Here is a 24,186-nt window from a genome sequence, read left to right as displayed (position 1 = left end):
AATCACAACTACAAAGAGATATCATCTCACACCGGTCAGAATGGCCATCATCAAAAACTCTAGAGACAATAAATGCTGGAGAGGGTGTGGAGAAAGGGGAACCCTCTTGCACTGCTGGTGGGAATGTAAATTGATAACAGCCACTATGGAGAACAGTATGGAGGTTCCTTAAAAGACTACAAATAGAACTACCATACAACCCAGCAATCCCACTACTGGGCATATACCCTGAGAAAACCATAATTCAAAAAGAGTCATGTACCACAATGTTCATTGCAGCTCTATTTATGATAGCCAGGACATGGAAGCAACCTAAGTGACCATCGACAGATGAATGGATAAGGAAGATGTGGCACATATATATAATGGAATATTACTCAGCCATAAAAAAATGTAACTGAGTTATTTGTAATGAGGTGGATAGACCTGGAGTCTGTCATACAGAGTGAAGTAAGTCAGAAGGAGAAAAACAAATACCGTGTGCTAACACATATATATGGAATCTAAGACAAAAAAAATGTCATGAAGAGATTAGTGGTAGGACGGGAATAAAACACAGACCTACTAGAGCATGGACTTGAGAATATGGGGAGGGGGAAGGGTAAGCTGGGACGAAGTGAGAGAGTGGCATGGACATATATACACTATCAAATGTAAAACAGATGGCTAGTGGGAAGCAGCTACATAGCACAGGGGGATCAGCTCAGTGCTTTGTGACCACCTAGAGGGGTGGGATAGGGAGGGTGGGAGGGAGGGAGACGCAAGAGGGAAGAGATATGGGGATATATGTATATGTATGACTGATTCACTTTGTTGTAAAGCAGAAACTAACACACCATTGTAAAACAGTTATACTCCAATAAAGATGTTAAACAAAACAAAACACAAAAACACCTGGGTCTCAGAAACAACAGGTAACTTTTTGGTATCACCATGCCACAAAAATTGCCCGGGACATATTTTACATGCTAAATCAAGTCAGAGCTTTTGGAAGTGGATCTTTCCCCAGCTGAGCCTCTGATGGGACCTCAGCCCCCACCGACACCTAGAGGGCAGTCTTGTAAGACCCAGAGCAGAGGGGGCCCGGCTAAGCCAGGCCTGGATTTCTGACCTAATTAATGTGTGTGGTTTAAGCTGCTAAACAAGTCTGTGGTTGCCTGCCATGCAGTAAGAACCTGGTTCACTACAAGGGCTGAACACAGCTGTCCATGATCTCTAGAGCATGTTTTGATGGTCGAGACTAATAACATACGTGAACATACCCCTCAAATGTACTTAAGCAAAATCTTATATCTCAAATTATGCACTTAAGGGCTTCCCTGGCGGCGCAGCGGTTGGGAGTCCGCCTGCCGATGCAGGGGACACGGGTTCGTGCCCGGGTCCGGGAAGATCCCATGTGCTGCGGAGCGGCTGGGCCCGTGAACCGTGGCCGCTGAGCCTGTGCGTCTGGAGCCTGTGCTCCGCAACGGGAGAGGCCGCAACAGTGAGAGGCCCATGTACCGCAAAAAACCAAGATAAATAAATATATAAATAAAATAATTATGGACTTAATTGTTTTTCCTCCGCAGAATCCAAGGTTTACTCAGAGAAATACTTAAGTTTATGTGTAGTCTCAAATACATCAGCAATAACATGACGTTTCCTACTGACTTACATCTCCATTAATAATTCTTCCTTACCACTTATACTTCCACTCGGTGCCTCCTCATACCCCCACGACAGTTAAGTTTAAACGGTGCAGCCCGCGAGGCTACCTCAGTGCAAGGGGGAGATGGCGGGGAGCTGCAACACGGCCACCGCAAAGGCATCTGCATGCCCACCACTGGCTAGAGAACGGGCTGTGGGGGCGGCATGGGCCCCAATTCAAGGAAGGCCTGGGGTGAAAACATGCTCTGAGTAGGACGATCACGAGAGCCCGAGACAGCTCTCAAGATGCACGGAAACCATGACAAAGGCTCGTGGCCCTCGGGCGGGGGACACGAGTGACCCGAGCGGGGAAAGGAGGAAATCGAGCCGCATGAGCACTGGTGGGCAGGAGAACAGCATCCCAGAGGGCGCGCCAGCCGCGGCCGTCTCGTCACCCGGGGGAGCCGTGCGGGCACCGCCGCTGGCCTTGGCACCTTGCTGCGAGGCAGGGACGAGACCACGGGTTCTGTCAAGGCAGTGACGGGTCATAGAGGTGCACACGTGCCCCCGCGACTTAAAACTAATTTTGTTTGCTCACACATGTACTTCCAACTCAGGATCCATTCATGAGAAAACTGAAGGCAAGACTCAAAAAAGTGAGCCCACTTATGGAAAATGTTAAGTCAATAATAACCGCATAAGAGACAGATGTGATTAACAAATACAGAGAAAGGACAGACAGGCCTGCCAGCCTCGAGCAGGTGCACGGACCTGGGAGCTGGCAGAGGCCAGCCCCGCGCACAGTGCCCCTCCTGGGAAAAGCTCACTTATCTCAGAAGACAAACGCTTCTGTCTTGAGCTTTCTGCCAACGGCCGATGACGACTCCACCCTCACCTCTACCGCTGACCCGTCACTGTCGCTATCGGAGGTGTCGTCCTCGTCACCACGCCCTCTGGCCTTTACCGAGGAGGCCGTTCGTTCCTTAGCACCCGTGGAGCCAGACCCGGGACCGCTCCTCCCGCCCGAGGTGCTTTCCACGCTCCCCTCACCTGTCACCGGACAGGACGCCGGCTCCGCTGAGTCCTCTAGGGACATGGGGGTGCCCCTCCGGTCCCGGCGCCATACCGGGGTCAGGGACTCCTCCACCCGCTCGGTCCTCTTCGGCTGCCTTCCGCTGCGATGCGGAGACGGGCTCTGCTGCTGCCGGGGCAGCGGCTCCAGGGCCTCCACCTCCACATCCCCGGCGCCCTCGCGCTTGGCGATGGTGGTCCTCCGCAACCCCCGCGTCTTCCTGAACCCTTTGCTGCTGGGCTTGATGGCCTTGGGTGCGTCCTCACCACTCGGGCCACCCTTCTCGTCCATACCTAACGGGGAAATGCAACCAAACCACGCCAGGCATCAGCCAGGGCCGCGGTCCAGGCCCGGGACCGGCACCCAGCAGCCCCGAGAGCGCACGAGAAGGGGCACCACCCGCACGGAGGAGACCCAGACACGGTGAATCGCAACAACTGTCCACCTACAAACACTGAAGGCGTTTCCTAAAGTGCACTGAGAGGATTCAAAGGGATTCTTGAAGAAAACCGTGACAGTTATGGATCTGACATTCAGTAGAAAAACACAGCTAGCAAACCAACTCTGTGCATTTGTCAACTGCTGCGGACGAGGATTTGTACAAGAGGTAGCGCGGAAAGAGGAAGTGAGCAGCAGCGCGGACAGGACAGGACAGGGTGGCGGGTGCCTCGGGCTCTCCCCGCAGAACTCGGTGGACAGAGCGCCGTGCTGGCTCTGGGCCTAGCGCTTGGAAGCCCCGAGCTGCGTGTGAGACATCTGAGCACGCTCCTGGAGGGATCACGTGGAGATGGGGGGCTCGGACCCTGACCCCGCTGAACCCTGCCCAGATTCCCGAGCCACGACTGTGTTGACATGAGATGGGCCCATCCAGCTCTGCGCGCAGGGTCTGCAGCAGCAGACCACTGGGACACAGAGAAAATACTGACCACACCGCACCTTTGCTGTATATTTCTTCTCTCCTCTTTCTAACAGACTGTTTAAAGAGTGTGTTTGTGAAAACTTCACTCCCGTTTAAAATGAAAAAGCCTGAAAAAGGTAGTATATACCTTGAGAATTTTTTTCCAAGCTGTGCAGGCTTCAATTACATTTACATGCTAACGATGACTCAGGTTTTATGCCGTTCCATCCCAGGGGAAGGACTAGTACAGAATGAAAACCTTCAAACAGAAAATACACAAAATTCAAAACCACACACAACGGAATTCTCTTTTTGGTTCCCACTAAGTATTGTCACCTCCCGTTTCCATGCCCAGGTCTGCAACTCCCTGACCCTGGGCCTAGGCCCACACCCTCCCAGGCCACTTGGAAGCTTGCAGGAGTAGCTGTGACATCAGCACCTGTGCCACAAAGGACCATGCTACTGTCCTGGTCACCCAAGGCTTTCTGCAGGAAGGACTCTCCTCTACAAAACACAGTTCTCACCAGAGAGAATATACAACGGCATCGTAAATGCACTAAAAACACCACCCCTGTAAACATAAAGGAGTGTTCTGAATCAGATCCTTAACACACAGTTAGACACTCTTCAAGAAATCCTGGGCTAAAGCTTAAACCCTTTCAAATAAATACTAACATTACATCAGTCTCTTTACATATAATGCCGCTTTTGAAATAGAAAATATGACGTCAAAAGTTAAAATTGTGTTGCTGGCCTTTAACACTATTGCCACGTTACCTGCCCCACATGGTATCTTGGGCGCTTCTTCCGACTTCCTAAAAACAACCAAAACCTGGCCGATGCACCTGCTGGTCCAAGGGAAGCGCCAAGGCCCGCTTGGCGGGGCTGCTGCCGGTCACGATTCACAGATGACAATGCAGATTACCTCAAGACTGTCACCACGGAGTAAGCTCCTAAAAGAAAACAACAAAATAGTTTAAAGATTTAAAGCAACTATAACTAAAATCGTGTTTAAGAAAAAAAAGGCATGAAGCTGTCCAAACAACCTCTTATTTGAATGTACATTACGTGACCTACAAAGACATTTGGCGAGTCGACAAACAAAATCCACAAAACAAAGTCCCCCGCTTCCTTAAGGACTTTGAAAGAAGGGAAGATCCTTCGACTACACTCTGAAAGCAGGGGGCTGGACAGGCCACGGCTGGCGCACTGGTGGGGAGGAAGCTGGTGGGCGGCGGGCAGAGGCCTCAGCGGGAAGGAGGGTTTCAAAACTGATCACTGGTACCAGCTGCTCTCCAATTACAATCCTACTTCTGAGATGGACCCAGGTCAATAAAAAACCAGAGACAGAGAAAGGAACAAAACATGAAAAGATGAACAAAAAAATTACACATGAAAGTCATTATTTAGAAATGCTTTTTTAAAAATCTATTTAATTTTTGGGCTTCCCTGGTGGCGCGGTGGTTGAGAATCCGCCTGCCGATGCAGGAGACACGGGTTCGTGCCCCGGTCCGGGAAGATCCCACATGCCGCGGAGCAACTAAGCCCGTGAGCCATGGCCGCTGAGCCTGCGCGTCCGGAGCCTGTGCTCCGCGACGGGAGAGGCCACAACAGTGAGAGGCCCGCGTACCGCAAAAAAAAAAAAAAAAAAAAAAAAAAAAAATCTATTTAATTTTTGGCTGCGTTGGTCTTCGTTGCTGTGCATGGGCTTTCTCTAGTTGCAGCCAGCGGGGGGCTTCCCATTGTGGTGGCTTCTCTTGTTGTGGAGCACGGGCTCTTAGGCGCATGGCTTCAGTAGTTGTGGCTCACGGGCTCTAGAGCACAGGCTCAGTAGTTGTCGCACATGGTTTTAGTTGCTCCGCTGCATGTGGGATCTTAAGTTCCCTGACCAGGGATCGAACCTGTGTCCCCTGCCTTGGCAGGTGGATTCTTAACCTCTGTGCCACCAGGGAAGCCCTAGAACACTATACCTATGTCATCCTTTTAGTTAAAAATCTAGGAAATATGTCAGAGGACTAACGTTAGGACTACTGACCATCACCGCGGTACAGCTCATCTATGTGTATTTACACACTTAAACAACATTTCTCCTCCTGTGCCCTCATTCAATCGCCACACCTACTTTGTTCCACAGACGTGTGTCTGTTTCGGGGTAAGTCCTCGGTGTCAACAGTTTAACGCATTTCACACTCTAGACCCAAGACTCTCTGCCCGCACCTCACCTCTTCCTCACCTCACACCAACTGCCTCCGCCTGTGATTGTGGTCTCCTTGGAGACCTCAGAGCAGACATTCCGCCCTACCTCCTTTTAAAGAGACAGCGACCATCTCACTCTGGTCACCCCTGCCCCGCCCCCATGGCCACCACATCTCTCACATGTGGTCAACCCATTACAAAAAGAGAAACGTCGCAGGAAAAACGGTTCACAACAGTGGACATTTATTTTTTTCTTTTTTGCAACACGCGGGCCTCTCACTGCTGTGGCCTCTCCCTTTGCGGAGCGCAGGCTCAGTGGCCATGGCTCACGGGCCCAGCCGCTCCGCGGCATGTAGGATCCTCCCAGATCCAAGCACGAACCCACATTCCTCTGCATCGGCAGGCGGACTGACACTGTCTCTAAGTAAGGCCCTGACCCTACTGCCAACTCAGGCACTGACACCATTCCTAAGGCCCTGGCAGTATTGCTAACTCAGGCACTGACACTGACCCTAACTACGACCCTCACACTATTCCTAACTCAGGCCCTAACACTACTCCTAACTCAGGCACTGAAACTCTCCCTAAATAAGGCCGTGACTACTCCTACCTCAGGCCCTCACACTTCTCCTACCTCAGGCGCTGACACTATCCCTAATTCAGGCCTTGACACTGATCTTAACTCAGGCAGTGACTCTGTCCCTAACTCAGGCCCTGGCTCTTCTCTTAACGACTGACACAGATCCTAACTATGGCCCTGAAACTACTCCTAACTCAGGCACTGACTCTGTCCCTAACTACGTGCAGGACATTACTCCCAACTCAGGCACTGACACTGTTCCTAACTAAGGCCCTGGCAGTATTCCTAACTCAGGCACTGACACCGACCCCAGGACCCTCACACTACTCCTAACTCAGGCCCTAACACTACTCCGGACTCAGCCACTGAAACTCTCCCTGACTAACGCCGTGACTACTCCTAACTCAGGCCCTCACACTGTCCCCAACTAAGGCACTGACACTACTCCTAACTCAGGCACTGACACTCTCCCTAACGAAGGCCTTGACACTACTCTTAACTCAAGCCGTGACACTGCCGGTAACTCAGGCCGTGACACTTCTCTTAACTCAACGACTGACACACTTCCTAAATGAGGCCTAACTCAGGCACTGAAACTGTCCTAAATAAGGCCGTGATTACTCCCAACTCAGGAACTGACACTCCCTGCTGCCTCTGCTGAGCGGGCACTCATGCCTAGGCTCGGCGGGCATGGTTGTGAATCGACACCTAGGACACCCGATTAAACGTGGGTCTCGACTCAGTTAGGAAGATGGCTGACAGTACGACTTGGAGATCACCTTCGTGCCCACAGATACATCAGAAATACATCCACACGTGGAACTGCTCCTACAGAACACCCACCGAACGCTGGCAGAAGACCTCAGACCTCCCAAGAGGCAAGGAACTTCCCACGTACCTGGGCAGGGCAAAAGAGAAAAGAATAGACAGAAGCAAAAGAATGGGGACAGGACCGGCACCAGTGGGCGGGAGCCGGGAAGGAGGAAAGGTTTCCACACACTAGGAGCCCCGTCGCGGGTGGAGACTGCGGGCGCCGGAGGGGGAAGCTTCGGAGCCGAGGAGGAGAGCCCAGCCACGGGGGTGCGGAGGGCAAAGCCGAGACATTCCCGCAGAGGATCGGTGCCGCCCAGCACTCACCAGCCCGAGAGGCTCATCTGCTCACCCGCCGGGGCGGGCGGGGGCTGGGAGCTGAGGCTCGGGCTTCAATGGGATCCCAGGGAGAGGCCCGGGGTCGGTGGCGTGAACACAGCCTGAAGGGGTCAGTGCACCACGGCTGCCGGGAGGGAGTCCGGGAAAACGTCTGGAGCTGCCCAAGAGGCAAGAGACCATTGCTTTGGGGTGCGCGAGGAGAGGGGATCAAGTGCGCCGCTCAAAGGAGCTCCAGAGAGGGGCGCGGAGCTGCCCAAAAGATAGTTTTATACCTTTACATTTCTACATGCAAATGCCCTCTCAGCTGAAAACGGCTCCATTTCCTAAGCAGACCTACCAATACCACGAAACCTTAGGCTCCCCCAGGCCACCCGAGGACAGGAAGCAGCCCACCACCTCCCAGGCAGCTCTCCCACTTTTTGCGGTCGAGGTCCCTTTATACCCTTAAAACCTGAGGAACCCAAAGAGCAGTTGCTCATGTGGGATATGTATTTCCAAAATTAAACCTGAGAAAGGCTTTCAGAATTGTGGATGTTCCCTGACACCACGTCAAACCTCAACAGGCCGCAGTTCCGTGAAAAGTAGCTGTGACACGAACCTGCAACCACATCCACGAATGCCCCACACCTTCCTGCGTTGTAACGCACTCTGAAAACATCTTTTGCCTACGTGCACGGTGGTCAGTTGGACACATGCAGAGTCCACACGCTGGCATATTTCATTAGACGACATGAGACGCATCTGTTAATGTTAGCGCCCATCTCCGGAAATGTCTTTCATCACTGAGAAGCCATCAAGCTCAGGGTGGCAGATAAAAGCTTTTCAAAATGCTAATTTTCGTTTAAAGCTGGAATTTGGTCATCAATAACAAATACTGTCAGTTGCTTACCTCGAGTCTCACACCGTGCATCTTGGAGAAAACGCCCGCCACACGCCACCTGGAAACATGCAGTCCATCGGCGATGCTCTGCGGCCCCCGGCTGTGGGTGCCTCCGGCCCCTCGGGGGCGCTACCAGGAACCCCTGTGCCAGCAGTGCAAACGCCGACCCGGCAGGGCCGGCTCACGAGGCCGACTGTGACCCTGGACAGGGCTTCTGAGCTCTTCGCCTCCAAAGGGTTTCAAACCACACCATTTCTGGGAGCTCAAGAACTCGCTGGATACACGCCAAGCAGTCACACGTATCTGCACTTCCGCGTCAGAGGAGAGGAAACATTTGCTTCCACAAAGCTGTTCTAAAACCACCGCTTCATTTTCCCTTCAGACTACCCAACCCTTGAAAACAATCCCTCAAGCACACGCCAAGGGGTGAGTGTCACAGAACACGTACAGGACACGCACGTTGAACAGCATACAGGGCGTCTCGCTGCCCTCAAAATCCCCTGTGCTCTGCCTACCCATCCCTCTGCCCCTTGGCCCCCTGGCAGCTACCGAGCCTCTTACTGTCGCCACAGTTCTGCCTTTTCCAGAGGGTCACAGAGGTGGCACCATACAGCCTTTTCTGATTGGCTTCTTTCACTTACCTCAATGCATTTCAGGTTCCTCCGTGTCTTTTCGTGCTTTGATAGCTCATTTCAGTTAGTGCTCGATCATATTCCACTGTCTGTGTGGGACACCGTTTATTTATCCGTCACCTGCCGAAGGACATCTTGGTTGCTTGCAAGTTTCGGCAACTATGAATACGGCTGCTGTAAACACGTGTGTGCAGGCTTGTGTGTGGACATGAGTTTTCAGCTTCTTTGGGTAAGCACCAAGGAGCGCGCCCCTGGAGTGTATGTTAAGCGGATGCCTAGTTTTGTAAGAAATAATCAAACCATCTTCCAAAGGGGCTGCACCATTCTGAATTCCCACTGGCGTGAACGAGAGCTCCTGCCATTCCACATCCTCAGCCCCGTCTGGCGTTGTCAGCGTTGCATGCTTTGGGCGGTCTAAGAGGTGTGCTTGACAGCCTTTTTTTTTTCTTTGCAGTACGCGGGCCTTTCACCGCTGTGGCCTCTCCCGCCGCAGAGCACAGGCTCCGGACGTGCAGGCTCAGCGGCCACGGCTCACGGGCCCAGCCGCTCCGTGGCACGTGGGATCCTCCCGGACCGGGGCACGAACCTGTGTCCCCCGCATCGGCAGGCGGACTCTCAACCACTGCGCCACCAGGGAAGCCCCTTGACAGCCTTTTGAAGACTCAGTTACTGTGCCAGCTAGGTGGCAACTCCACGCGGGGCAGGGCGGGGTTGATGTCTCCCAGGACACGGTCTGGGCTCCGCAACCAGGGGTGCTCTCGCTCCAGGATCGCTGGATCTAGAATCAAGGGGTGCGAATGGGGTGGCCCCTCTCCCTATTACCTCTCCTGATGCCCCACAGAATCTGTGCTTCCTGTTCTGTGAGTCTCAGATCTAGAGGGCTCAGTCCCAAGGGGAAGAGAGCTTCCTCGTGGGGACGCCGTGAGGCTTCCGGGGGGCCGTCGGTGGAGGCTGTGGCTCAGACCCGGCAGGAGCAAAGGTCTGGGTCACCCACCAGGCCACGAACCCCCAGCAGCTGCTCGAGGGCCCAGGGAGCGTGGACGCGGTCATGGAGGGGGGTCGTTGTCGCTACCAGCGCCGCGGCTGGTACCAACAAGAGACGAGAGAGGACAGGAAAGGCCTGGACCACAATTCGTAACCTCAACCTAATAAACATACAGAATTCGGCACACAGAGAATGCACGTCCTTTCCAAATAAACATAGAATTTTAAAAAACTGACCACATAAGAGGTCACAATGGAAGTCTCAACAAGTTTTTAAAAACTGCCATCTTCACTGATCAGAATGTGATAAATAAATGTGAGAAATAGATAAAATGCTGTTCTTAAAAAGAACAGTCTTATCCACAAAACAGAAACAGACTCACAGACATAGAGAACAGACTGGTGGTGGCCAAGGGGGTGGGGGTGGGGGATTGATGGAGTGGGAGCTTGGGGTTAGCAGATGCAAACTAGCATATATAGGATGGGTAAACAAGGTCCTAACCCTATATAGGGTTACAGTTCCCTGTGTAGCACAGGGAACTATATTCAGTATCCTGTGATAAACCATAATGGAAAAGAATATGGAAAAGAATGTATGTATATATATACACGTGTGTGTGTGTGTGTGTGTGTGTATGTATATATATACACACACACACACAACTGAGTCACTTGGCTCCACAGCAGAAATTAACACAACATTGTACACCAACTATACTTCAATAAAATACATTTATAAGAAGGACAGAATTCCTACGGCACAGGAAAGGGAGAAGTAACAGTACAGCTGCGCCTGATGACTGGGGCTGGTGCGCAAGGACGAGTGGGTGTGGGGCGGCCCGCAGCCCAGCTGCAGGTGGAGGAGGGAAGACAAAGCAGGGGGGCGGCGCCACCGTCCTGCCCGACGACCGTGATGGTGACAGGACAGAGGAGAGGGAAGCACAGGGTGAGAGACTGCCCCGCAGCCCCAGCGCCTGGCTAGGGTTCAAGGTCACGACCCCAAAATGTCACCTCACAACAACTGCGTCACCAGTGATCCTGGATTCGGGCTGGACCGGGGAAAATGGTGTAGAGGATGTTACTGGGACAAGAGACAAAATTTGAATTAGATAAGAGTATTACACCAACGTTAAGTGTCCTGATTTTGGCCACTGTATTCTGGTTATGGAAGATAATGTAATATTCTTTAAAATCACAGACCGAAGTGTTTGGGTATCAAGGGGTATACGGTGCCCACAGTTTACCATCAAATGGTTTAGACTTGTGTGAGACAGAACAAATGGGGCAAAATGTGAACAACTGGGGGTTCTGGGTAAAGCTGGGTGGGCACACGAGGAGCTCTTAGCACTCATCTTGGAATTTTCCTGCAAGTTTAAAATTATATAAAAATTTTTAATTACCATAAATAAATACAATGAATCATCTAAATCCAGGGTTCTACAAGCACCTGTCTGGCCCGATCTCTTCAAAGTCTCAGTGCCATAACAGAAACTGTGGGGTAGGGAGGACTGCTATAGCTTAGAGACAGAAAACCGTCACCGAATGCAACGCAGAAGCATGGCTGGGTGCTGGTCTGGAAAAATACACAGCCATAAATGTCACCTTTAGAACATCTGGGGGACATGGGAATACGGACTGGGCAGTAGATGGTATAAGAGAATGACTATCGACCTCGTGAGGTGTGAAAACGGCACTGGCGTTACGTGGGAGATGCAGGCGTAAATATTTAGAGGTGAAGGGTCACGACATCTGTCACTGTCTTTGAAATTGTGGTGTGCGCGTGCACGTGTGTGCTAAACATGGTAAATGTTGACGGCTCAGACTGGGTGAGGGGAGGGCAGGTGTTCAGTGAACTCTGTGCTCATTAGAAAAATAAAACAAAGGGAACCACCTGCTTGCAGACGCCTTTACCTTCTCAACTTCTCCACCGGACGCCTCCTGGGCACTGAAAACCTAGCCTGCCGGACACACAACGTGGATTCCGCCCCACCCCATCCAGCTTCTCCACACGTCTTCCCATCTCAGGAAACGGCGACACCCGCCCAGCTGCTCCAGCCAGACGCCCCACCGTGGTCCCCAATCCCTCTGGTCCAGCAGCCCTACATCCAGCACCGCGGGCCCGGGCCAGTCTCAGCAGAGCGGCTGTGGCCTCTGACCAGGGTCTGTGTCTCCACTCCTGCCCACCCCCAACCTCTCCTCCTGGAGTCCACTCTCCCCGCTGCACAGCAGGGAGAGCCATCTTTGCAGCATGTCAACCAGACCCCACACTGGGATGGAGGTGGTCCATTCACTCTCGACCTGTTAGCCGCTTCCCTCCAGCCCACGGGGTCTCTGTCTTAGTCAAGGTGCCCCCAGTGTCTGGGACAGAAGCCTGGTTAGAGTCGGAACAGACCTGTGGGATGACATGTGTACTTGGAAATCATTGAGGAAAATCACTGAAGACTCTTGTGTATAACATCTTTCACAACAAAAATGTTCATGCAAGTAAGAGGGGGAAAGTCACTAAGGAAACAGGAAGGACACAAGGGTTTAAACTACCTACATTCTAATTCCCCCCCAAATTGCTACTGATGTCACTTCAGCCTGTTTCTTGATGGGTCTTGTAATCCGACCCAGAAACAATCTACAAATTCAATGTAACTAAATTTCAGAAATATTCAGGAAGCCTAATACACATAAAAATTAATGTCCATAAGTTTTTAACCTATTTAATCTTTGACTAGAGATAGTTAAGTTTTTTTTATTGTTGTAAACACCTTCATCATATTTGAAGGAATCATATAAATAATAACTTACCACTATTAGGTACACAGAGCCAACCATTAAATCATTTTTTTAAATATAAAAGCTTTCTTTTACTACAATAAACCAAGTCTATCGCTAAAAAATAACGTTAAAGAGTAACCACATTATAAATAACCATAAATGATCCAATCAGCACAAACGTGACACAGGTATTGCTTTAAAAGGCAATTAAATATACAATGAAAATAAGGAACTTGATGAAATTACCAAACACACAAGATGGAAATGCACGTGGGCACAGAAAAGGGAAACGGAGAAGACAAACTCTTAGCACTCAGCCCAAGGGGCCTCATTCCAGGCAGCCTGGGGCGCTTGGCCGGCCGCTGCCCCAGGATCTAGATACGGAAGGCTCTTTTTAAAAAGGTTCCAGGGACTTCCCTGGTGGCACAGTGGTTGAGAATCCGCCTGCCAAGGCAGGGGACACGGGTTCAAGCCATGGTCCGGGAAGATCCCACGTGCCATGGAGCAAATAAGCCCGTGCGTCACAACTACGGAGCCTGCGCTCTAGACCCCGCTCGCCACAACTACCGATCCCACGTGCCGCAACTACCGAAGCCAATGCACCTAGAGCCTGTGCTCCGCAACAAGAGAAACCACTGCAATGAGAAGCCCGTGCACTGCAATGAAGAGTAGCCCCTGCTCGCCACAACTAGAGAAAGACCCCGTGCAGCAACAAAGACCCAACGCAACCAAAAACATAAATAAAATTTTTAAAAAAATAAAAATAAAATAAAAATAAAAAATAAAATAAAAAGATTCCACGTTTATAGCGCCAACCTCAGCTCGGTTCTCTAATCAGACTCGTGCTGCCGTCAAGGGCAGTGACTACACGAGAGCCGGACCAGCAGGCAAACCAGGACGCTCTTCACTAAGACCTCATCCCATGCGCCCCGATACCCAGAGTCCTGAGGCCGGTACCTGGACCCAAGGTCTCCCCAAGGCAGAGCACAGAAGCCAGTACAGGGAATGTTCTCTCACGTGAACCCCCAAGGAGGGGGCAGGTGGTTCCCTCACTCACACCCAGCATCCGCTCCCACCGGGAGCCCAGCTGGCTTGCAGGGAATCAATGGCTCCTCGGTCCAAACAGACAGGGTCAAGCTCGAGCTGGCTGTACTAAGGAACTGAGATGCTCCAGCCCCCGCGGGCCCCCGAGTCCCCCCGGATCCCCCAGGCCGCAGTGTTTCTCTTCTCTGCCTTCTGAACATGTCTGAAATCCAGATTATTTATTTGACATTTAATTGCCTCTTTTTCTTTTTTTCTATTTGTGTTTTATCCCTTTCACAACATCTTCTGAGGGGGAAAAAAAAATCATATCCTACAGGCAGGTCTCTGAAACCCCTTTAAGCCCCCAAACAATCCACTGCACAGAGCAGGTGCCTAACTGCTAGCTGACCCCAAATCCAGGCTGTGGTTAGTACCTTGATAAGTGACGAGCAGGGCCTTATTCACACTGGACTCAGCCTCTGACATTTGGTTCCAGGAAACAAAGGACAGTTTGGGACATCTTAGAGGAAAAAGGATAAATAACAACACTGATACATTTACAGGATTCTGAAAATCTCCTGGCCTAGATACTAACCTTTTTAAGAGAATCTCCATGTCTTTCCTGAATATATTTCAGGAACGCTGTGGTCCACTGCAGGGTCGTTGCCTCATCGGTCTCGGCGTTGCAGCACGGGACTAAAGGATTCAACTCATCACAGCAAATGCGGATTCTGCGCCTACAGTCAAAACCCAAAGTAATCACATAGAGAAGCTGAAGCAGAACAAGGGAACAAAGCAGGTGTCGGTGTGTCCTGAGGAATGAGCTCGCGGCCTGGCCACTGAGAGCATAGGAAGGGCAGCCCCTCACCTCGGGGCTCCCCTCGACAGCGGCCAGCCCCCCCCCCCCCCAGCGGCCCACTAAGCCCAGTCGCGCTCCCTGGAAAGTTTCCCGTTTACTTCTCCTGGGCCAGGAGCAAGGACCAGGTCCAAGTCTCTAGACCAAGGATGGACCCAAACCCCCTGAAACTGGAAGCAAAATTGTGTGTGGAACCTTCTGGGCAGGACCTTCTTTCACTCACCTGCCCTCCAGGTGCCAAGCTAGGATTCACAGCTTTGATTCTCCAAGGGACCCCGGTTCATAAAGGACCACAGACTACCAGCCTGTTAATATCCCCAAACCTGGTCTTTTTAGGGATGATTTACATCACAACTGGAGTCTTAGACCACTTTTGACTTTTACGGATTACATTCAGATAATACGGCCCTTGTTTCTATTTCCCCACCTGTACCCTCAGAACTTTAGAGCAACTTTGTAAGGTAACAACAGCAGCAGTAATTCACTAGATGCTCTGTAACTGCAGGTACTGGGCCAGACACTACATTTCAGCTTGTTTCATTCTTGTGTCCCAGCTACGCGGTAGGTAATGTCCCTATTTTATAGACGAGAGACTCAGGTAGAGAGGTAAAGAACGTGTAGGAAGTTGTTAAACTAGGAAATGGCAGAGTAAGAATGAAAACTTTTGCCGTCAACACGTAGTACGTATAAGGCTTTTTCTCAGCTGGTAGGTATTCAGTAAATGTTTATTAAATAAATATAAACAATGCCCGTTATAATCCACGGTGAGTTCAGTGCTGGCCGTCACTTGGCGTGTATGTGCGGACACATCCTTAGGAAAGGTATCTAGCTGCCTAGCTTTAATATATCCCTTTAAATAAATAAATTTCCACTGCTCAACACTGTAGGCTCAGAGATGAAGCTCTGTCTTGCTCATGCTCTATTTCCTGAGCCTAAAGCAGAAACTGGTGCCAAGTACTCAATAAATGACCAAGTTAATTAACTATATGTTAGGGAATCATCCTGTACCCAGCTATAACAGAAAAATTAACCACCTTTTGCTTCTACACAGAACAGCACAAATAAAATCCACAGCTAAAACCACTGACATAAGCTGTAACTTCCTCCTCCTTCAATATCCTTCAAAGAACCAAGCAAAACGGAGTAACCCAGCGGGCAGGCGGACTCCCTCCCAGGAAGGCTGCCCCGGCCGGCACCTGGGAACTCAGATTTCGGGAGGGGGGTGGTTCCCACCACCATTCTTCACTGGCGTACGCTAAACACCAGCTTTCCCTCTGGGCATCTGGGATTTGGCCGCATGCCAGGTAGGGAATGCCCCCCCACGACCAGCCCCCAGTAGGATCCAGGGCCCCAAGTCGCTAAGGAGCTTTGCCGTCCGGGAACATGTCACCAGTGCTGGGGGGTGACAGGCATCCTGAGTGGCTCCACTGAGACGTGCTCTGGGGAGCTGGCGCCTGGGGCCCCGAGGCCTCTCCCCATGCGCCTCTGCTGACTTTACTGGGTTCTTTGTCCCAAATAAATCAAAGCCACGAGTCCTCCTAATGAATCATCAAACCTGGGGGTGGTCTTGGGTACCCCATCCACCTAGCAAAGCAAGGTGACCATTGACTCTTGCCAGCTTTCCCGCCCTTGAACACAGAAACGGCTACACCGCTGTTTTCTACACAAAGGCGCCTGTTACCACCACCGACCGTCGTGAGCTCGGCGTCTAAGACGACTGTACACCAGCGACGGCACGCATCACCTTCCATCTCTTTCCCTGCGGCTGTGCCTCTCCCCGCGCCGGGCCCCGCCTCCCCCGGGGCCCGCTCTGGCTCTGCGCCCCGAGGGCGGCCCGGGACGGCTCCGCCGACTGCCAAGCGCCCCGCGCTGCTGGGGAGCCGTCACCCACACTCTGGAGCTCTCCCAGGGCTCTTCGCTCTATGTCTGTGTGCAACCGACGTATCCTACTCCGACCCCGCTTACGCACTGCTTGTTCACGTGGCGCTTCTTCTTTGCCAAAGAAGGAGAAAGTGCTAGTTTAATTTTTTTGTTCTTCTAAACTTACCCTCGTGAATGCTGAATATGTGTGTTGGTATTTTCGATCCCAGATACCAACACGAACGGGTAAGGAGCACGCAGAGCCAAACAGGAAGCGCTCCAAAGTTCCACAGAGACGGCTGGCACGAGGCTCTAGGTTTCAAACTATAAAACTGAACAGAAACTAAATTAAAACACCCCAGGTATTATGTAATCAATACAGCGTATACAGCAGTACAGTCAAAAGTCCCCCTTTTAAATCAAAAGGCATTTTAACTGTCATCTATGAATAAAAACACCACGAAGTTGTTTGATTTTTCTGATATTCAGAATGGGTAAAAGAAAACCAAAACCTAGAAATATTTTCTCCAAAAGATTTTCTTGATGTGCAATTATTCTAATACGACGACCGATATTCTAAGTGCAATGCTCAGAAGAGGACAAAACCCAAGTGGTTTAGGATTAAACATGCCCTCACCTTACAAGTGAGATTCCCCCCACAAAAGGAGTAATCACATCATAGCTCTGACCTGCACTACAGAAATAGGTCAAATTTCTATCAAAGTACAGCAGGCGTCTAATTAGTACCTGTGGTGATGTGCGTTCCCGAGGTACCGGACAAAGCCAAACCCTCTACAGCGAAAGAATCACCTAACACAAATTTCAGAATGGTGGTAACTTTTCAAAAGACATAGAGAGGGGCTTCCCTGGTGGCGCAGTGGTTGAGAGTCCGCCTGCCGATGCGGGGGACGCGGGTTCGAGCCCCGGTCCGGGAATATCCCACGTGCCGCGGAGCGGCTGGGCCCGTGAGCCATGGCCGCTGCGCCTGCACGTCCGGAGCCTGTGCCCCGCGACGGGAGAGGCCACAGCGGTGAGAGGCCCGCGTACCACAAAAAAAAAAAAAGACAGGGAGGAATTCACAAGTATTGGTAATATTTTGGTTCTTCAGCTGAGTAGTCAGTACAGGGACTATTTTAATATTAACAAACGTGAATGTATACTTTCGCGAACAATGGAAAATTAATCACTGGTGTGGCAGAAAGAAGGAGAGTTCCATCCCTACCCTGTCTTTATCAGCTCTTGAAAAGCTGAGTGTAAGCTGTGTTACTGTTGGATAACTCGAAAAAGAATGTTTTCCAGGAAAAACGGATTGAGGGTTAACGTCAGGGGTAAGCAAAGTTTGCCTTCAGAAGTTTCCTTGTTTCTAAAGCTTTCTGTATCACCTGATGGCCTCTTGCTCCCAGCTCAATCCTTTGCCCATCTGCAGATCATCACGTAACGCTCTGAGTGGATTTCAGACTCCTGCCTCGCTCATGAAGTATGAAATAAGACAAAAAAAAAAAAAAAAACAACCTAAAAGTGCTGTCAGTAACTTGAAGGTAACGAAAATGTACCTAAATCTATCATTTTTCTGTTTAAGGAGGTTACTGTTAAGAAAAAGCAGCCCCTAAACTCAACGTTTCCAGGCCAAGTATAAACGTGATGTGCAGAATTCGCAAGGATGTTCAAAGTGAGGTGACTGGGTAGAGGACTGGAAGGATCCCGAAGATGCAAGCTGGCTTCCGAGATCCTTTCTCTGTTTATAAACCACCTCTCTCCCCTCCCCCACCCATGACGGGGGCGGGAAAAAGGGGGGGGGCAAAGACATCAGGCAGGAGGAGAAAGCACCTGCCAGCTTCTGTTTCATCGCTTACCTCCTACTTTAATCCAAACCTGCTCAGGCAAAGCTTTGTTTCTACCACCCAAAGTCTGTTTAGTGGATTCAATTTCTTGCTGATAACAGAAAGATAGAGCCCTCGGCAATCCAATATCCTGATGCTTGGCAGCTTCAAGTACAGAACATGAGTTACTAGAACTCTGGAAAAAAACGAAGCAACAGGAACTTTATCCTCTCTATGCACAATAAAATGCACTGTAATAGAAGTAACGTCAAAGCTATTCACATGAACTTGAAGAACTTTAGGCGCACTAAGGATTTTTAAATATCCCCGAACCACATAAATACTCTCGATTTTAAAAAGTTATTGAACTCAACGAAAGAAAAAAAAATCCTTGGGACCTAACTAAAATACCATTTATCCATTTAATACAAAAGAGCAAAGCTTCGCAAATCATTTTCCCTCCCTGTGCTGGTGAAAGATGAGCATTTCCACTAGCAGAGCGACTACTGGCGGTAAGCAGAGGGTATGTCAACTGCAGAGCACGAGCTGCAGCAGCAGTTTCATTTTCCACTCCTGTTGTACGTTTGTTTTGTTGCTGATGAAGAGGAACATTCATTAATTCGGACGGATGGCGAATAAGAGTTACCAAACTGCCAAGACAAAAGAAACCCAGAAACACATGAAGAGTATGCGGCAGGGAGGTTTCCGGAAACACCACCATCACTAACTATCACTCTCTAATGGCTAACATTTGATTTTCTAGATAGGAGCTCAAATCCGTTACCAGGAACGGCCCCCATCACGGAAATCTCTACAAAACAATGATCAGCTAGTGGTGTAGGGGACAAGTTCCAACTTTCTTCCTCACGTTGGAAGGTGTGGCCGTGTGTCATCTTTGAGTTACACCTCCCTTCCCCTAACACGTCTGACACCAATCTCTGTTATTCTGGCCGTCCTCCAGAATCGGACGACTATGGGCAAAATGGGGAAAACTACAGGGTGGGCACAGACAGAAAGCTGAGGAGACACCCTAGCAGACAGGCTACGCCTCTCCGATAGTTGTCGCTGCGAGATCACTTATGGGCTGGCAGTCTGGCTGAAGGATGAAGCTGCATTTTACACTCAAAGCCTCACCACATGACGTCTTTCCTCCCAGGGGATGCATCTGGGAGGAAAGTGCAAGATGAGGTCAGCCTCAACCTGAGTCAACAGAGGGGGAAGCAGAGGCCTCTCCTGACATTTAGGTGGGTGATTTGGGGGCAAAAACCTTTGTTCCTCAGGAACATGTGTGCACTTATCTCAACTCATCTCTCTTCCACATGCAGACGCAGAGTGCACACCGCAAAGGTAATGCTGCAGGCTGTGTACTTAATATCTGCTTGCTGTGCCTGCACAGAGCACACAAACTTTCAGCTCAGCCTCCAGACCCACTGAGGTCTGCTCCCTGTTAAGATGCAAGCTGCAGTGAGGCCGCTGACCTCTGCAGAGAACCCTGGTCTACACCCGGACCCAGGCTGGTGCCTCTCTGCACAGGACCCTAGTTACACCCGAACCCAGGCTGGGGCTGGTGGCCTCTACAGAGGACCCTGGGCTACACCCTGACCCAGACGGGCCCGCTCCCTGGGGGATGCACCCACTTGTTGAGCGCCATGCCGGGCTCAGGGGGATCCGCGCCGCGCGGGGCCGGCGGGGGCTCGGCTGGGATGCTATTGAAGCGGTCCCCCAGGCGGACGCGCATGGCCGACTTGGTCCGCGTCTCAGGCGCACCCTCCACGTTCTCCTTGCCAGCGCCGTCGGGCGCCTTGGGCCGGGGTGCGCCGGCGCCCGGCGTCTTCTCGGTGGCGGGGGGCGCACCCGCCTCGCTCAGCAGCATCATGCACAGCTCCTGGAAGTCTACGTGGCCCAGGCACTGGTTGGCGCCCGCGAAGCTGCCATTGGCCAGCGCAGGCGGGCACAGCACCGGGTACACGGGTGGCGCGCCCCTCGCCGCCGTGAAGGTCCCGGCCGCCGCGCCCGCCACGCCCACCGCCAGGAAGGCCGAGTTGAGGCGCGTCTCGAGCTCGCCGTCGGCCACCGCCGCCTCCACGTGCGAGTAGGGTATATGTTGCAGCTGCGTGTACTCGATCTCGGTCATCTCCACAAGGGTGAAACTCTGCCCCGCCTCGCCCGGCGCCGCGTCCGCGCCCTCGGGGCCCGCCCGCCTGCAGCGGCTCCCGCTGCCCGGGGCCCGACATGCTGGCGCCAACGGCGTGGGACGCGCGGCCGGGCTGGCTGGGCCAGGCCGCCCGCCCGCAGCGCCTGCGCCGCCCGCCCGCAGCGCCAACGGCAGCCCCTCCCCGCCGCGGCCCCGCCCTGCGGCCCAGCCGGCACCAACCGCCAGCCCCGCCCCCGCCGCGGCGCCCCCTCCTGAGCTGCGCACGCAGGTCGGGCGATGAGGCGTGCGGCGTGCGCGCGGGGCCAGGCTGTCCCTGGCGGTCCAGTGGTTAGGACTCCGTGCTTTCACTGCTGAAGACCAGGGTTCGATCCCTGGTCAGGGAACTAAGATCCCACAAAAGTAACGGCCCCACAAAATCACTACGCTAATGTACAGGGAATCTTCAATTATAGGGACCTGAAATATGACCCAATCTCCTCCTTAAGGTCAAAGAAAACAGTTTCTCTTAGAAACATACAGGACTTCCCGGGTGGTCCAGTGGTTAGGACTCTGCACTTTCACTGCTGAGGGCCCATGTTCGATCCCTGGTCGGGGAACTAAGATCCCGCATACCTCATGGCATGACCAAAAACACACCCCCAAAATAAAAAGGACCATATACACCTAAAGCAAGGCCTCTCATTATAAAGTGGAATGAATGGGAAGAAAACATCCTTTCATCTCTGGGAAGGTTTCAAAGACCCTCTTTGTTACTTACTAAAATAAACAAAATGAGGAACACCAAAATAAGTCATTTCATACAACTGCTGTCAAGGCTTTATTCACATGGCTTTCACTCTGCTCCAAAAGCATGCCCGTCACTATAAAGTAAAATTCCCTCGCAATGGTAAGCTACAACGTGTCTCTAACAAGCAAACTTGTAGTAACGAATTTTAATTCTAAAAGTGGCAGGACCCTTATTAGATCTACTGTGGAACACACGGGTGACTAAAACGGCCTTCACAGAGCCAGCACCGTCCCCAGGGCCTCTGCCTCGCTCCCTGCTGGAGCTTCCCTCCCACGGCCTGCCCGCCACTGTGAGCTCCACAGCACAGGACTCTGATTCCTGAGCCAATCTGCTCCACCACCCTCTCATCCACTGCTTACGGAACTGGTTCGTAGTCCCTTACCACCTTGTATGAGACAAGAAATTTGATGATGCATGAAAAGCTAATATCTGCTAATATAATTCTGTAAGTACGTAGGAAAAGTGCGTGGGGCTGGAGATAAGATAGTGGAGGAGGACTTGAGCTCACCTCCTTACCGCCTCTCATGAAAACACCAAAATCACAATTAACTGCTGAAAAACCATCAACAGAAAAAGAATAGAACCTACCAAAATGATATTCTACATCCAAAGACAAAGAAAAAGCCGCAGCGGGATAGTAGGAGGGGCACATTCACAATACAATCAAATCCTACACCAGCTGGGTGGGTTAAACACAAACTGGAAAATAACTGTTATCGCAGAGGTTCTCCCAGAGGAGTGAGAATTCTGAGCCCCACATCAGGCTCCCCAGTCTGGGGGTCCAGCATTGGGAGGAGGAGCCCCCAGAGCATCTGGCTTTGAAGGCCAGCGGGGCTTGAGTGCAAGAGCTCCACAGGACTGGGGAAACAGAGACTCCATCCTTGAAGGGTGCACACAAAGTCTCATGCACACCGAGACCCAGGGAAAAAAGCCGTGACTTCACATCAGCCTGGGCCAGACCTGCCCGCTGGTCTTGGAGGGTCTCCTGAGGAAGTGGGGGGCGGCTGTGGCTCACTTTTGTGGAGAAAAGGACACTGGTGGCAGAGGTAACACTGAATACTCATCGGCGTGAGCTCTCCCGGAGGCAGCCATCTTGACACCAAGACCCGGCCCCACCCAACAGCCTGTGGGCTCCAGTGCTGGGACACCTCAGCACAAACAACCAACAGGAGGGGGGAACGGCCCCGCCCATCAGCAGACAGGCTGCCTAGTCATCCTCAGTCAACAGCCGCCTCAAAACACACCCCTCCCCAAGTCCCTGTGCACCAGATGGATAAGACCCAGCTCCACCTGATAGTGGGCAGGCACCAATCCCTCCCACCAGGAAACCTGCACAAGCCTCTAGACCAGCTTCACCCACCAGGAGGCAGAAATCAGAAGCAAGAGGAACTACAATGCTGCAGCCTGTGGGATCGCAAACACCAAAAGTTAGACAAAATGGGACAGCAGAGGAATATGTTCCAGATGAAGAAACCAGATAAAACCCCAGAAGAACAACTACGTGAAGTGGAGATAGACAATCTACCTGAAAAAGAAATCAGAGTAATGACAGTAAAAACGTGTCAAGACCTCTGAAAAAGAATGGCGGCACAGACCCAGGAGAGACAAGAAATGTTTAACAAACAGCTAAAAGATATAAGGAACAGAGTGGAACAATTCAATAACTGAAATGAAAAGTACACTAGAAGGAATCAATAGCAGAAGAAATGAGGCAGAAGACACAAACAGTTAAGTGAACTGGGAGACAGAATGGTGGGAGATCACTGATGCGCAAGAGAATAAAGAAAAAAGAATGAAAAGAGATGACGACAGTTTAAGAGACCTCCGGGACAACGTTAGACAAACCACCATTCCCGTTATAAATGTCCCAGAAGGAGAAGAGAGAGCGAAAGGGCCCGAGAAAGTATTTGAAGAGATAATAGCTGAACACTTCCCTAACCTGGGAAACAAAACAGTCACCCAAGTCCAGGAAGCGCAGAGTCCCATACAAGACAAACCCAAGGGGGAACTTGCCGAGACACACTGTAATCAAACTGACAGAAATAAAACACAAAGAAAAAAATATTAAAAGCAACAAGGGAAAAGCAGCAAGTAACGTACAAGGGAATCCCCATAAGGCTGTCAGTTTATTTCTCACCAGAAACTCTGCAGGCCGGAAGGGAGTGGCACAGTGTATTTCCGTGATGAAAGGGAAAACCTATAACCAAGAATACCCAGCAAGGCTCCCATTCAGATTCAGTGGAGAAATCAAAAGCCTTAGAGACAAGCAAAAAGCTAAAAGAATTCAGCATCACCAAACCAGCTTTGCAACAAATGCTAAATGAAGTTCTCTAGGCGAAAAAGAAAAGGCCACAACTAGAAACGAGAAAATGAGGAATGGTAAAGCTTGCTGGTAAAGGCAAGCATACAGTAAAAGAAGGAAATCATCCACACACAAATATGACATGAAAACCAGCAATTGTGAGAAAACGAGAGTACAGTTTTGTATATATACAGCCCGCCATATCAAAACACCATGGGAACCGCAAACCAAAAATCTACAAGACATATACACACAAAAAAGAAAAAGGAATCCAAACACAACACTAAGGGCAGTCGTCAAATTACACGAGAACAAAAGAGGAAGGGAAGAAAAAAGACCTACAAAAGCTAATACAGAACAATTAACAAAATGGCAATAAGAACATACATACTGGTAATTACCTTGAATTTAAATGGATTAAATGCTCCAATTAAAAGACATAGACTGGCTGAATGGATATGAAAACAAGCAACTAGAGAAAAAACAAACAAAACCCAAAGTTAGTAGAAGGAAAGAAATCATAAAGATCACAGCACAAATACATGAACTACATATGAAGGAAGTAGAAAAGATCAATCAAACTAAAAGCTGGTTCTCTGA

The 24,186-nt window shown here is 50.9% G+C and overlaps 2 protein-coding genes and 1 pseudogene across 4 annotated transcripts in view; all 3 read right to left on the bottom strand.

Annotated features, from left to right (window-relative positions):
• Window positions 1-729: 729 nt before the first annotated feature.
• Window positions 730-10,297, bottom strand: LOC131762291 (death-inducer obliterator 1-like). 2 transcript variants are annotated; one of them, XM_067042988.1, is made up of 7 exons: window positions 9,043-10,297; window positions 8,120-8,709; window positions 7,510-7,678; window positions 4,374-4,549; window positions 3,745-3,855; window positions 2,677-2,991; window positions 730-2,152 (listed from the first exon to the last, which is right to left on the bottom strand). In XM_067042988.1, exons 6-7 carry the CDS (start codon window positions 2,987-2,989, stop codon window positions 1,827-1,829), a joined length of 639 nt encoding a protein of 212 aa, XP_066899089.1. In that variant the 5' UTR covers window positions 2,990-2,991; window positions 3,745-3,855; window positions 4,374-4,549; window positions 7,510-7,678; window positions 8,120-8,709; window positions 9,043-10,297; the 3' UTR covers window positions 730-1,826. The 2 variants fall into 2 exon arrangements, with proteins under 2 accessions (XP_066899089.1, XP_066899090.1); XM_067042989.1 differs by lacking the exons at window positions 7,510-7,678; window positions 8,120-8,709; window positions 9,043-10,297 and adding an exon at window positions 7,216-7,503.
• Window positions 10,298-14,401: 4,104 nt separating this feature from the next.
• LOC131762285 (transcription factor-like 5 protein) lies at window positions 14,402-20,576 on the bottom strand (annotated as a pseudogene).
• Window positions 18,665-24,186, bottom strand: part of LOC131762289 (checkpoint protein HUS1-like) — a 31,586-nt gene continuing 26,064 nt past the window's right edge. Inside the window, exon 8 of one of the 2 annotated variants that reach the window (XM_067042986.1) lies at window positions 18,665-18,992. The gene's annotated coding sequence lies outside the window, so the exon portion shown is untranslated. Of the gene's footprint in view, window positions 18,993-24,021; window positions 24,059-24,186 lie in introns of those variants that run through there. The other variant, XM_059073771.2, reaches the window with a different exon arrangement.

Source organism: Kogia breviceps, chromosome 9 (genome assembly GCF_026419965.1).
Source record: "Kogia breviceps isolate mKogBre1 chromosome 9, mKogBre1 haplotype 1, whole genome shotgun sequence".
NCBI lineage: Eukaryota > Metazoa > Chordata > Mammalia > Artiodactyla > Physeteridae > Kogia > Kogia breviceps.
This window is presented reverse-complemented; position numbering and strand designations above follow the sequence as displayed.